The sequence below is a fragment of the Onychomys torridus genome, chromosome 10 (assembly GCF_903995425.1).
Source record: "Onychomys torridus chromosome 10, mOncTor1.1, whole genome shotgun sequence".
Lineage (NCBI taxonomy): Eukaryota > Metazoa > Chordata > Mammalia > Rodentia > Cricetidae > Onychomys > Onychomys torridus.
In genome coordinates, this window is record NC_050452.1 from 88,919,970 (window position 1) to 88,935,007 (window position 15,038).

The window sequence follows — 15,038 nt, forward strand, 5'->3', positions numbered from 1 at the left end:
CATGGTAGGTATCAAAAGTAAGAGTGACATTTGAACAAGGATCCACGGATGCTGAATGCTTTGCCTGTGTCATAAGCATTTCAGGCTTAAAAGTAACTATTGGCCACAGGATGCTACAAGTCCTAAAATAATGAAATTCTATTTGACTTTAACTCTTCCTGTGACAGGTAAAATCATTTGTGTTTTGCCTTTTTGTGTTGGATGCTCTTTAACCAAATTTCCACAGTAAGTTTTTTTACTTATTTACAAAGTTTCATAGAGGAAAGATATTCTACATGTCAAGCATATAAGGTAAAATATAAAAACTGATTAAAATTTTCCCATGATCTTTGAAGGTCTGATAACCAGAAACTGGTAAGTTAAAATGGTTCATTTTTATATTCTGTGCAATGTAACTTAGAATCCTTTTGGAGATATTTTAGTTTAGGCCTCAAAATCACTTCATTAGATTTTATTTTTTCATTTTTTAAGTTATGGATATGTGTATGTGTCTGTGTATGGGTACATGGAAGTGTGTGTGTTCGTGTGTGTGTGTGTGTGTGTGTGTGTGTGTGTGTGTGTGTGTTCCCGTGTAGGCTAGAGGGGTAATGTGCTCCTGGGTTTGGAGTTACATGTGACTGTGAGCTACCTGGCATAGATACTGGTAACTGAACTTGGGTATTCTGAAAGAACTTTATACATTCTTAAGTGCCAAGCCATCTCTCAAACTTCTCACAAGGTATACCTAAAATTAATAAGTAAATATCTGCAAAAGAAGGTGTAACACCAAAGTTCAGTAGGTAAAATATTTGACTTGCAAGCATGAAAACTTGAGTTCAATACCCAGAACATATGTTTAAAACAAAACAAACAACAATGATGATAAATGAACAAAACCAGCAAGGCATGGTTGTACATACCTGTAATACCAGCTCCCTAGAGGGTTGCTGGTCACCCAGCATACTCCACTGGGCAAGTTACTCAGAGATCCCAGCTCAACAACAACAACAAAAAGTAAATAGCATCTGAGCAATGACACCTGAGGTTGATGTCACGTGTACAGACACAGACAGACACAGGCAGAAGCAGTACATGATCTCATATGTACATACAGAGGTGCATGCAGAGGCAATGGTGACCTCATATATAAATACACAGAGATGCATGCAGAGGCAATGGTGACTTCATATGTACATACAGAGGTGCATGCAGAGTCAATGGTGACCACATATGTAAATACACAGAGATGCATGCAGAGGCAATGGTGACCTCATATGTAAATACACAGAGATGCATGCAGACGCAGAGGATGACTGCAAGGAACAGCAGCTTTTGGATGTGGCAGGGCTACACACATGAGCTCACTCCAATTGCAGCAATATAGACAAAACCTGTGCAAGCCAAAGCTGTACCAAATCTGAGTTGGTGACAGGTGTTGGTCATGAAATTCCAACCATAACTCTACAGCTGTTGGCAATACTCTACAAGCTCCAATGGTGGAGCATACGTTTAAGAATATTAAGACAGCACAAATTGATCTTGAAGGATTTAAAACAAAATAGAACAAAAAGTCAGGTGAGTATGGAAGAGGGTCAGTCTTCAAAGAGTTGGGTAAGGGGTGAAAATGATCAATCCAAGTTGTGAAAAATTCTCAAAGAACAAACACACAGGGTGTGAGGGGGTTCACAGTGGAGCCCAAGAAGGTTAACTATGAGTATTTATACCTTTGGATGTAGTAAACTGGTAAGTTCTGGTCTTCCTTGTATAACTGGATGTTTTATTGACAAATGTTATGGGGTTAGTTGAAAATAATTTAAAACTCTTATCAGTTTTTAAAACTGCTATTGCCCTGTGTAGTAAGAGTTATGTTTAAAAAGACAAAAAAAAACTACAAAGTATGTGGCCTCTGGTATGTCCTAAATCCTTCCTCTTAAAGTAAGCCATAACCGTAGTATAATGCCCATGAAAGCCTTTGTAAATAAAAATTTCCCAACTTCTTACTTTACAGGATACTGACTTACAAATCCTACCATCTGAGAAATTGTTTGCTAAACACTTAAGTCCATTGTTTTCCTCATGTTACCAAACTTCCTTTTTCATTTTTTTTTTTTCGTGTGTACTTGTGCCATGGTATGCAGGTGGAAGTTCTCAAACAACTGTTTGGGTCAGGGATTAATTTTCTCCCTCTGCCCAGTGAGTCCTGGGGATTGAATTCATGTCTACAAGCTTGGTGGCAAGTGCCTTTACCCACTGAACCATCTCTAACCATCTCTGAACACGAAATGTTTGAAATAGTACAATGCCCAAAACTGGTAATTGCAATTACTTCTCTTAGTGATTATGTAGTTTTTACAGTGTTAGAGATACCCAGTGTGAATAAACTAATATTGAAAGAAGATAACTACATTATTTTATATTATTATTCTGAACATGAGATTTCATAAAGTATATGTTTCCTACAGAATTTCCATTATAATGTTACCCTTCTATTCTTTAGGGGAAAAGTAGAGTGGAAAAGCTAGACTGTGGTTAAAGATACCACACCTGGTTTAAGGGAACAGAGATGAGCACAAGCACTCATCCAAGTTAACTTATCAAAAAGCCTATATTTCATATCAGCAGGACTGTAAATCTTGTGAGCAAAGTGGCTAATCACTATTATACATCTAACAGCCAGTGGGGCAGGAGTATCAGGAATATGACAATCATTATCATTCATTTCCAGGAGTGCATGTAGCAATTGTTCTTCATTTTGTTTACCTTTGCTCCTTACCTTCCAGAATGACTGCTCTCTCACTTTTACACGCATTACAGTCATGATGCTACTGTGTTTTGATGTAGCCAGAAGCCCCTCACCCCAAAACCTTCCCAAAGTCAGATTTCAGCCTCCCAAAGTCAGATTTCAGCCTCCCAAAGTGAGCTAACTAAACTGATTCACTTCACACAATTTAACCAAATAAATTTTGTCATGGCAACAGATTACAAAGCAAAGAATAAGTTTAATAAATAAAAGTTTTTACTTTTGGTAAGAAATCAAGTCATCCCTTGAATTTCATTATCAAAGTATTTATCTTGTCCTTAAGTCACACCTTTAAATTCTTTGTGCATTGTCTTTGCATTTTCTGAGACTGATAATTATTCAGATAGACACTGTTAACTAACCATTAGACATGTTTATTTACCTTAAAAATACTTCTACAAATGAAAATAACCACAGTGGGTCTGATGAGATTGCTTAGCCCATGATGGGATAGCTTTACAAGCATGATTGATACTGATCCTCAGAATCCACATGAAAATGTAGGACACTGTAGCACACACTTCTAATACCAGAGCTCTAGAGAAGAGACAGTTGGATCTATGGAGCTAGTTAGAACACAAAAGCAATTTAAATGTCTATTGGTAAATCATAGACAAAATAATATGGTTTATGTCTCAGGTAAAATATCGATCATAATTAAAAGTGAAATTGTGTTAATGTAATTCATCGAGCGAAATTGAAGCTTGTTATAGTTTGTGTAATAGGCTTCACACAGAAGGACAATATCATAAAATACTATATATAGTTAAATATAAAGTAGTCGAGATTACAGTGGAATAGTGAGAAGTAATGATTTCTGGGAGCTAGACATAGACAGGAATTGCAAGGTATTGGGTGAAAGTACAAAGGTACAATTATGAAAGTGAATGAGTCCTTGAGACGGACATACTATAGTGTAGTAGTCAATTGTAATGTATTATACACCATAACATTTTGCTAAGCACTCATCTCTTAAGGCTTCCTTCCATACAGACATTGTTAATACGATAATATTCACAAAACAGTAACAAAGGCAAGATGATTGCATGGCTTCAAACCCATCAAACTGGATATGCATAAGAGTCCTTTTGCACATTTTCACAATAAATAAGTGCTAAAGATTAAAGTAAGTTTTATCAAATGTGTTTTAACCATTATGAGATATAATAGTAGTGTTTGATATACTTTCTTTATGCCTAGTAGCATTGTTTATGAAGTTATTTTTTATGAAGCCTTCCTTCTAATCTCAAGTTGATTTCAGTGAGATACAGATATTTTTACATTTTTCAACATTACTGGTTTTATTTATTCAATTTGGGTAGATGTTTATGTCCATAAGTGGCTATAGGCTTTGAGTATGTAGACTAGTAAGTGGCTTACCTCTCTTTTTGTAGCTAAATTTCTATACCTGTTAAAGATGTTTCTTTCTTTTCAGCCTGGTAAAAAACAGTAAGATTCATTATAACAGTCAGAAAAAAATATATACACAAGAAAGCACATTTGTGTAGTACTTTCTTTGTGAAAGATTTTGATCATTGCTTCAGTGTTCATAAATTTTATAATAAATGTACTCTAGTCAGCAAAAGTGTATTTTACAAGCCTATTTGTTCACATTGTAATGACTGAAGTTTCTCACTTTTTGAAGAAAATATTTAGATGTGAGGAGAGGATAGACATTTACGTGCACACTCCACCATTGCTTTGTCCTGGAAAGATTGCCTGAATGCCGTATGAAACAAAAATGCCCATGATGAATGCTTGGCTTTTAGAGTCTATCCCCTAGTAAAGTGAAACCCTGGTGTATGAAGAAATATTCATTTTGAGGCTTAAGCTCTGAAAGTAGAAGGTGAGTCTAAAACATCTTCTGGAATTTAACAATGAGGGGAACAAGATCATGAAGGAGAAACCAATGTGAAAAAAGAAAAATTTGATTATCAACTTAAGTAATTGTAATAATTGAATAGAATGTAAAATGAGATAAATTAATAGAAATAGGCACTAATAATTGAATAAACAAAATTAAGTTCCAATTAATAAATATAACAGGAACAAAAATTAAATTTATCCTTATTTATTTGATGTGAAACTGTATTACTAGCATTTAATATTAGCCAATTCATACTTAATATGAACCAATAGGCATATATATTTAAACGGTCTAATTTCATGAGCAAAGTGTCTATAGATACATACAGAGACAACAACTGACAAATTTCTCTCCTTTTACATGCTTTTATAATTCTGGAAGTTAATATTTGACTTGCTTCATATTTAAATTACCACTTCAATTGACTAGACACTCAACCTCTGCAGAGCAGAGTGAGGAGACACAACGGTAATTTCTCAGAAATGGACCCTGACAATTTCTTGGCTGTGGCTCAGCTGTGGCTCTGCCTTGCTGATCATGGTTTCCTGGAGTACACCTAGGAAATGAGCCATTGGCTCAACCTAAAGGCTCTTCTTCAGGAGCTCATGGAGAGAAGGTAATGGTGACAGTTCTGACTTACCAGAATATCTTCCCAGATCACAACACATCAAATGTTCTGCACTGAACTGTGAAAGAACCTCTGTGCCCTGTGAGAGGGAGACCACTGAGAATTCGCTATGTAAGTTTATAGAACTAGCTGGGAATGCAGTGCCAACATTGCCATATCGGCAAGCAGTAGGGCAAAGGCAACATACTGCTCTTCTAGCAACTGGGAAGTATGAAGTTCTCACCAGACTGCTTTGTGATACCGAGAAATGTAATAGATGTTATCAAAATATATAAAAGCCACAAGAGAATGTCAATTTAATAGAAAATGCTTTTTTGTCACAATATTTTAATTCTTTATTTTGTCAACTTGGTATAAAATTGTGAGTATTGTGAGAGGTAAACAGAGGCTTTTCTCTGTTCTGCCATTGCTTCCAAATAATCACTCAGAGCCTTATATTACTTATAAATCTTTGGCCGATGGCTCAGGCTTATTATTAACTAGCTCCTACATTTAAATTAACCCGTATTTCTTATCTGTAGTTAGAGTTTTCCTGCCTGGCCCACAGTCAGGACAAATCTCTCTTACCCGCCAGTCCCACAGTCGCTCAGACCCAACCAAGAAAGCACACAGAAACTTACATTGTTTAGAAACTGTATGGCCGTGGCAGGCTGCTTGTTATCTACCTTTTCTATCTTAAATTAACCCATTTCTGTTAATCTATACTTTGCCACATGGCGTGTGGCTTACCAGTGTCTTTACATGTTGTTTCTCCTGGTGGCGGCTGGCTGTCTCTCCCCAGCCTTCTCCATCCCAGAATTCTCTTTCTTCTCTCTTGTCCCGCCTATACTTCCTGCCTGGCCACTGGCCAATCAGAACTTTATTTACACAGAGCGATATACACAGCACTTATCTATGCTTTGCCACTTGTTACTTCATTTTCTACATGTCCTGCTTCCTTGGCACCTGACTGGCATCTCCTTGACTCTGCACTTTCTTTTCCCAGAATTCTTCTAGTCTGGATTTTACACTCAATCTCTTCCTGCCAACTGTTGGTCAGTCAGCCTTATTATTAACAATGAGCATAACCCATAGCAGTAAACTACTTTTTATATATCTGGATAGGTTCAACTTAGCATAGCTTATGACTTTTAGAAATTTATTTTTCTTATTTTTGTGATTAATATGTTATTACATCATTTCCGCACTTCTCCTTTTTCTCTTAAGTCCTTCTGTATGTGCCTTTCAAAACATCATGGCCTATTTTCATTAATTGTCACATACATAAATGTATTTGTTTATGCCTATGTGCCTATTTTATATATATATTGGTTTTTCGAGACAGGGTTTCTCTGTGTAGCTTTGTGTCTTTCCTGGATCTCGCTCTGTAGACCAGGCTAGTCTTGAACTCACAGAGATCTACCTGGTTCTGCCTCCCAAGTGCTGGGGCTAAAGGCGTGTGCCACCACCGCCTGGCTTTTAGTCTTACATTCGTAAATACAACCTGGTCAGCCTATTACTTGCATATGTTTTCAGGGATGACCACATGTGGTAGAGAATAACCCATTGGTGTGACCCTCCCTGGCAAAGACTCTCTCCACTACTTTCAGCATTACCAATAGCCGTCTGTGTAGGGCTGAGGCCTCCAGGTCTGTCCCCTGTCCACTTTGACATATCTATTATTGTTGTCCTTGTCCAGCCCACATTTGAGCACTCTTGCTGGTGAGATGTATGGTGCAGAAGCTGACATTACTAGGAATTGCAATTTGACAGCAAACTCCCCAATCCCTTGGTCTTAAAATCTTTTGGCCTCAGTACATTAAAAGTGTAAGTTAAGAAATTATTTGTCAACAAGTGTAAATATGTGTTCAAATTTTCTTTGCTTTCCAGGGGCTTCATATTTATTACTGTGAATAGCTGCTTTGAGTATGTGTAGTTATACGTGTGCATTTGTATGATGTTATGTGTTGGTGTGTGTGTAGAGCCTAGAGAGCATCTGCTGGTTTCTCTTATTCCTCTACCTTAATTATTAAGATATGGTCTCGCTGAGCTTCAATCCCAATTTGGCTAGTCTGGCTATCATATGAGTTCCGAATACTCATTTCTCTCTACATCCCCAGAACTGAGATTACAGGCATGGACTTCTAACTGTTTTGTTATAGAATGCTATAAAAAGAATACAAGCTCGGGGATTCTTGCTACAGGACAAATATGTTACCAACTATGTCATCTCCATGTCTGACTGCTTTAACAGAGAATTCAGTAACTACTGTAATTGTTTGTTAAATCTATGCATATAAAATTCACATACTCAACTTTTTGTAAAGGCTGGAAGAAGACACATAACATAAAATGAGCAAGGGATATAAACACTTTGGTGGGGGAGATGTGAAATGGTTTTAATGTACTGCCTGGAAACTTGAAGCTCGCTTTTCTTGATTACTGATTCTTTGCTACCTAACTATTCCATTAGGCTGTGTGAATTCATATATGTCTCAAAACAATACTAAATCATGACCATTAAAAATTATATCTACCCTTCCTGCATATAGATCAACAGGTTTATATAAAAAGATTTTCATTAAGGGTCTCTTTTCTCACTTGCAGCTCATGGTTTTGTTTTTGTTTTTGTTTTTGTTTTTGTTTTTCCATGTAGAATTGGCTCATGTTAGTATTTTAACATAGTCACCTCTAAAAAGCTTTTGAAATTAGTATTTAATATTTTCCTAGTTCCATTATTTTTTTCTTAATGGTAAATGTAAAGAGAGATATTGGAGAGTTGAGGGGTGGGTTTGAGGGGAAGCTGGGAAGGCGGAGTGGGAGGAGAGATGAGAGGGAGATCAGCAGTTGGTATGTAAAATGAATAAAAAAAATTCTTAATAAAGAAAAAAAGATATTGGTCATCCCTATATTTGTATCTCCCATCTCAAAGCGTATTATATTGCGAGAGAATTAATCAGGCCTTTCTGACTGAGAAAATAATGACGAATCATTTGCAGAATAGAATCTTCTAACATAATGCTGAAACCCAGAATACAACACTGTGTATAATAGAAATTTGTTCCTAGCTAGAGACTCGAAATCAATTGAAAGGTGGCAAGTAGTTTACAGGATATAAATAACCTACTTTCTTCCACTTATTGGAGAAAAGAAATCATTGTGGAATTCATCAGCAGTTGTAACTGCATTTAAATTTTTATTGCCTTGTTAGAAGATGATACTTGCTTATTACCTTTCTTTCACTATCCCTCTGGTTTTTACACTCTCCTCTCTTTTAAAATATAGCCATGATAAGCATCCTAGGTGACCGAAGTTTTCTTCCCAACAGTTTATAAGAAAATGTGAGCTACTTTTTTACTTGGCAAACTTGAGTCCTAATTTTCTCCATGCAATATTATGTGTGCTCTCCAGGAATACCCACCACATTATGTGAGACTATGGGGAAAGCTGAGATTTGGCTGATGCGAACATATTGGGATTTTGAATTTCCTCGTCCATATTTACCAAATTTTGAGTTTGTGGGAGGACTGCACTGCAAGCCTGCCAAGCCTTTACCTAAGGTAGGTCTATGAAGGATAAGATCTTAGGTGTTGCATGATACAAGAGTTGATTTTTCCTTCAAGGTGAAACAGCTTTAGTAACAGAGGTGCATTGCTGAGTAACTCTACTCTGATAGAAGAATAAATTGCTCTTTTCCCAGTTGCTCTACTTGAACTACAGTAGATAATTTGGATTTGAGAATTTGAGCATCACAGGGGTGGGAGGGACTTTGAAGTCTTCCTCATGTGCAGACAGAGTGTGAATGGGGACACCTTCCCCAACTGTTTGATAGAAAAAGATGCCATCACGGGAAGTCCTGATGAATTCTTTAGGATGTGCTGAGTAAGAGAAGGCACATGTGGAGGGTCTGCAGTATCAGGCAGGGCTCTCAGACTTTAATGTGGTGTGTTAATAGACCCGGTGGTTACCTGGGTCTATTAACCCACCCATATTAATGACAGGTATGAAAATGCCAGGAAATGATTGTGATGATGATGATGATGATGATGGCTTTAGGTTTTAGTATAATCTCATTAAGGAGATAAGGGGATATTTTAGACAATTTTTAGAGAATATTTGGTTTGATCAACAAAGCATTTGATGCAGACTGAGACTCATCTACATCAAGTGAAAATAATGAAATGGGTAGACAGATTCAAATATTATAGTAGTTATATGATTATTATATCAGGGTTATTTGTGTTTATCAGGCATGATAATAATTCTAAAAACCTGGCTTCAATTATGTTCATCCAAGTCAACAAACATTTCATTTTATTTCAGTTAAACTTTGTGAATTGCATGTCAATTTAAAAAGAGAGGTGTTGTCCCTATTTCTGCTCTGTTCTATGGTGACTTAATGTCACTTTTGTTCTTGCATATACTTCATGCATTTTTCAGAAACATGTTTTCTACATACAGTTACTATCTCATTTTACATGGTGTGACAGACATAAAAATTTCTTTGACCCTTAGTTCCATGTTTAATACCTAAAAGTGTAAGTGAACAAAATTTCACCTAATGATTCTACATCTTTTCAATAGAATGTTATGCTTGCAGGAAATGGAAGAATTTGTCCAGAGCTCAGGGGAACATGGTGTTGTGGTGTTTTCTCTGGGGTCAATGGTCAAAAACCTGACAGAAGAAAAGGCCAGTCTCATTGCCTCGGCCCTTGCCCAGATCCCTCAGAAGGTCAGTAGAATCCCTGATCCTGGAGACCAGCGCTGCTGCAGACTGACCAAAAAGTGCAACCAGTAGTGGTCTTTGCAGACAGAAGCTGAAACCTATCATCCACTAAACACAACCAATGCCAGCGTTCAGTAGTTAGCGCTAGAACATATAAATGATGTTTTTAGATGTATTTTTTCACCTGCCGTATTATCCTGTTACTGTGAAAAATAAAGACTTCTATAGTCATTTTCTACATAGACTTCTACATATAAAATAGAGAAGAAATAGTAGGTTACTTCTAAAATCATTAGGCCTGTATTGACTGCCACTGAATTTTTGAAATTTGGTTTACTAGCATGCTTTTGAAAAGAAAGAGAGTATATACACATATACCCTTTAGAAAGAAATCATGTCGAAAATTATGCTCCAATTTTCTGAATCTCATTAAGATTATATGAAAATATAGGTATTTTACAAGTAAAAAATAGTTTCTTATTCTTTCTAATTTAAATATCCTACAATTGTAAAAACAAAATTCAAATATTATTTTAAAATATAATTTTTTATAATTTATGGCACTCAGTTAACCTTAGCATTTATCATTATAATTCTTCAATTCAAGTCTCTATTCATTTCTATTCTATGGAGTAATCTAGAATCAGTCATGTACTGGTTAGTGCTCATATGATTGTGTAAAGGTAATATGCTGATAGGCATCTTAAAATTGTGGCTTTCATGCCCACACTTGTCTCTTTCAGTCTTTCTCATTTAGAAAAGAAAAACTTGTCTCAATACTCCAAAAGTAAGTTTCTAAAAAGTGACTTATAGGCAAGCCTTATCTAGTTCTCCCTCAAAAAATAAAAATAAAAAAGTGGAAGAATGATATGGGCATTGAGATAGACATAAAATGGTAATAGAAAAAGATAAGAGCAAAGAAAAGAAGAGATGGAGGGAAATAAGAAAAGGGAAAGGTAGAAAGTCTGAAGGGAAAAGGAGGAGAGGTGATGGTTCAAAACAAAACAAATGCCCAAATAAACAAGCACTGGCCTCCAAACCAGAAGCTAAAGTCAGTACACTCTGAAGCTCCACATCCAAGAGATGCAGCTTGTGTCATCAGATCACATGGAACTAGTAAGTAGACTGTGCATTTGTGTTTGCTTTAATAATTTGCACCCATATTCTGACTTACTAAGATGTCCCTATTTGTGCTCTAGTTTATTCCTAATGGTATTTTCAGTAATAAATATCAAAGTACTAACCTATGTTTAACTGGCCAGTAGTTGAAGCCAGTAGTTGTTCACTAGCCTACTCTAACTCAGTGTCTATAGATGCCCATATCAGTAACCACCTTCTCAAATACCACCTAAAGTATGTACACCAATGGTTCCCAATAACTCACTGCCTTAGCACAGAGTCACCATGTGTTTATACCTGTAAAATCACAGTGTTGTCTTCCACAGGTTTTGTGGAGATACAAAGGAAAGGTACCAACCACATTAGGATCCAATACTCGACTGTTTGATTGGATTCCCCAGAATGATCTTCTTGGTAAGACTCTGAGGCCAGGAAAATATCTGTAGTCAAGAAACAAGTTAAGCAATTGCTTAAACATCAAGTCAGTTGAAAACATCGGATAATTTTACATTTTTATATATTACTCCAAGTTTCTCTGTGGTAGCAGTACTGGGTATAAACTCTAGGACAGCATGCACGCAAAGCAAACACACACACACACACACACACACACACACACACACACACACACACACACACTGCAGCCTTTCACCTCCAGGTTTAAGTTAGATATAAGTTGTATAGATCCACAGTGTCCCCGTGCACAAAAGAACATCTTAAGAATCTCATCAGTCTTAAAGTTTTCATCAAATGTCAGACATCACCACCTCAGTAACACCTTCTCAGACAATGAAAAAAGAGTTAATTTCCCCTTTCTCTGGGAGCAAAATTTCCTGGAGTAGCAATGTCTCAGATGCTCAACCTTTTTAGAAAATGTTGCCTTATACTGTAGCCCTTTGTCCCTTCTATTTCTGAATTTCTGCCAACTAATTAGCCTGACATCCACATGCACTCCTTCCTTTGTCCTCCAAACAGGACATCCCAAAACCAGAGCTTTCATCACGCATGGCGGAACAAATGGGATCTATGAGGCCATTTACCACGGGATCCCTATGGTGGGAGTCCCCATGTTCGCTGATCAGCCTGACAACATCGCTCACATGAAAGCGAAGGGAGCAGCTGTGGAGGTGAACATGAACACAATGACAAGTGAAGATTTGCTCAGTGCTGTGAGAACAGTCATCAATGACCCATCGTAAGTGCTGAATCTTCTAAAGCCCTGTCCGACTTGGTTAGGCTGTCCATCATTTTGGAATCGTTCCACAATTTCATACTTTTGAATTTGGTTTACTCTCAAGTAACCAGAGACAAATGCAAACACTGCTTGTTTCATTTTCAACTACTGAGGTTATATCCTAAAAATTAAAAATAAAACTGCCTTAAATATTCAGTCAGAATATCTTCCAAATATAATATTAATTGCATGCATTCTCATGTAGTTTTTATTTTATGGACTTATAAATAGGAAGTTGAGCATTATAAACCATTCAGTACAGGCAAAATGGAAGTGATAATGTGCTCAACATTAGTCATGCACAGATAACTATTAACATGGTGTTTCCAAGCATTAACGTTAACACTTACTTCTGAGTGTTTTGTAATTGCCTAAACATTTATAATGTTTATAACATTTTATATAGCTTATAACATTTATAAACTCTTGATTCAGGAACTGAATTATGGGTTAGTATGAGCTTTCATCTTTCATAAATGTTGACCTTACAGTCTATTCAACTACACAATTACCAAAATTTTAATTGCTGATAATTTTGCTCATCTTATCAAATGTAAAAGTAGGAAAGTCTATGATTCTTTTCAGCATAACTGCACATAATGTTCACTAGGTTTTATGCTAGATCTTAAAACCACTTAGACAAGAAAATAGAATCACAGCTGCTGTCAGAAAGCTCTACCTGAACACTAAAAACACAAGTTGTTTGAGACACCGTCACACGGGCTCCAAGCCTCACTATTGCTGATGTCCCGGGGATTGAGCTAGCTGCATTCCAGGCTAATCTCACAGGATAAGACTCTCGTGTAAATGAGAGTGATTTGAATTATTTAGAATGTTTGAACAGTCATACTACGTTGCTACATACAATGTGAAATGTTATGTGAATATGGTCATTAACTATCCTGCCTCGTTTATAATAAAATTATAGGGTTTTTTTTGGTAATCATAGAAATGTTTTCAATCAAACATATGCAATGTTTAACCATAAAGTCTCTACTGAAAATCTTAACCAAAACATTAATTTGCAAAGAAAAAATCATTTACCTAAAATCCACTAGAATGAACATGTAAACTACTCTATTTAAGTGACTATAGAGCAATACAATTGAACACAAGTAGATGTTTTAATATAATATTTTTGTTCTTTGAGAATTATATATATGTTTTTTGTGTGTGTGTGTGTGTGTGTGTGTGTGTATTGATCATATCCATCCCCTACTACTCCCACTTCTCCCAGATCTACTCCTTCACATTTCTTGTCTGATTTTTTTATAAGCCACTGTGTTCAATTTGTGCTGTGCACATACCTATGGGTTTGGGTTTATCCACTGGAGCATTGTTAAATCACAAAGAGCCAAACTGACTCTCCCTTCCCTATCAGTCAGCCTCTGCCTAGAGCTCCTCCATTATTGTTCACAAGGAAGAACATACGTGGATAAGCCCTCACAGTTGCTTTTGAACACCCAACTCCACTCACTTTTACCTAGTACTAAGGATGTCTTTGAAGCAACATTACTTTCTTCAACTCCATGAACATAGTCTGGAACTTTACCCTGTGATGAAACCTAAGTGAAATTCATTAATTCTCCACTAGTTATTGAGAAACTACAAGAGAAAACATGCTTTCCAGATACTTAGCTCTTTACTTGATGTTGTTTGTTTTTGTTTTTGTTTTGTTTTGTTTGTTGATTTGAGATAGTGTCAGACCATATATTCCTGGCTGTCCTACCTGGCCTGCCTGGCCCTGGAAACTGTTTGAGAAAAGGTTAAAATTATTAGCAAAGGCTCTTGTGATTAAAAAAAAATCTATCTATTAGTTAAACATGTGTCACATAATTACTTTTTTTAAAAACCACAAAAACAAAATAAATATCCATTTGTGCATTTTTTTTTCAAGTTATAAAGAGAATGCCATGAGACTATCAAGAATCCACCACGATCAGCCAGTGAAGCCCCTGGACAGAGCTGTCTTCTGGATTGAGTTTGTCATGCGCCACAAAGGAGCCAAGCACCTTCGTGTGGCAGCGCATGACCTCAGTTGGTTTCAATACCACTCGCTGGATGTGATTGGGTTCCTGCTGGCTTGTGTGGCATCTGCTATATTCTTGCTTACAAAATCTTGTTTCTTTGTATTTCAAAAGTTTGCTAAGACAGGAAAGAAGAAAAAAAGAGACTAGATCAAGGAAAAGACAGCAAAGATCTCTGGGTTTGGTGAAGAACCAAATGGAGTAGTCCTAGTACTTAGAGGCAGGCACATGGAGCTGCTAATCACCCATTACCATTCCATTTTCAAACATCACATTTCTATCCCAATCTGCAGCTAAATTCTAGAGTGCAACATAATCATACTCTCCAAAGTGCCTCATCATTCCTTTGCTATTTCAGTGTCAGTTCTAGCATTTTCTTATTTTCCTGGCTCGGGGCACTGTTGATTTAAATATGTCCTTGGGGACTGGAGAGATGGCTTAGTGGTTAAGAGCATGAGCTGTTCTTCCAAAGGTCCTGAGTTCACTTCCCAGCACTTCCCAGGGTGGCTCACAACCGTCAGTAATGAGATCTGGCTTACATGCAGACCGAGTATCATTTAAAACATAGACACGATGATAACTGATAGCATTCTGAATCCTTGGAAGGTACACAGGACATATTAAATATTACTTCAGGGTCACATACACAGGTCCTCATGGACCATGCAAATGGAGTACT

General features: G+C 36.7%; 1 protein-coding gene across 4 annotated transcripts in view; it reads left to right on the plus strand.

Moving 5' to 3' along the window:
- LOC118592241 (UDP-glucuronosyltransferase 2A1) overlaps positions 1-14,774 on the plus strand; it is a 29,549-nt gene extending 14,775 nt beyond the window's left edge. For 2 of the 4 annotated variants that reach the window (XM_036201054.1, XM_036201053.1), the window contains 5 exons: positions 8,665-8,813; positions 9,854-9,985; positions 11,425-11,512; positions 12,074-12,293; positions 14,230-14,774. In XM_036201054.1, the coding sequence (XP_036056947.1) occupies positions 8,665-8,813; positions 9,854-9,985; positions 11,425-11,512; positions 12,074-12,293; positions 14,230-14,509 (869 nt within the window). In that variant the 3' untranslated portion in view covers positions 14,510-14,774. The remainder of the gene's footprint in view (positions 1-8,664; positions 8,814-9,853; positions 9,986-11,424; positions 11,513-12,073; positions 12,294-14,229) is intronic. The other 2 variants (XM_036201052.1, XM_036201055.1) reach the window with 1 other exon arrangement.
- The last annotated feature ends 264 nt before the right edge of the window (positions 14,775-15,038 follow it).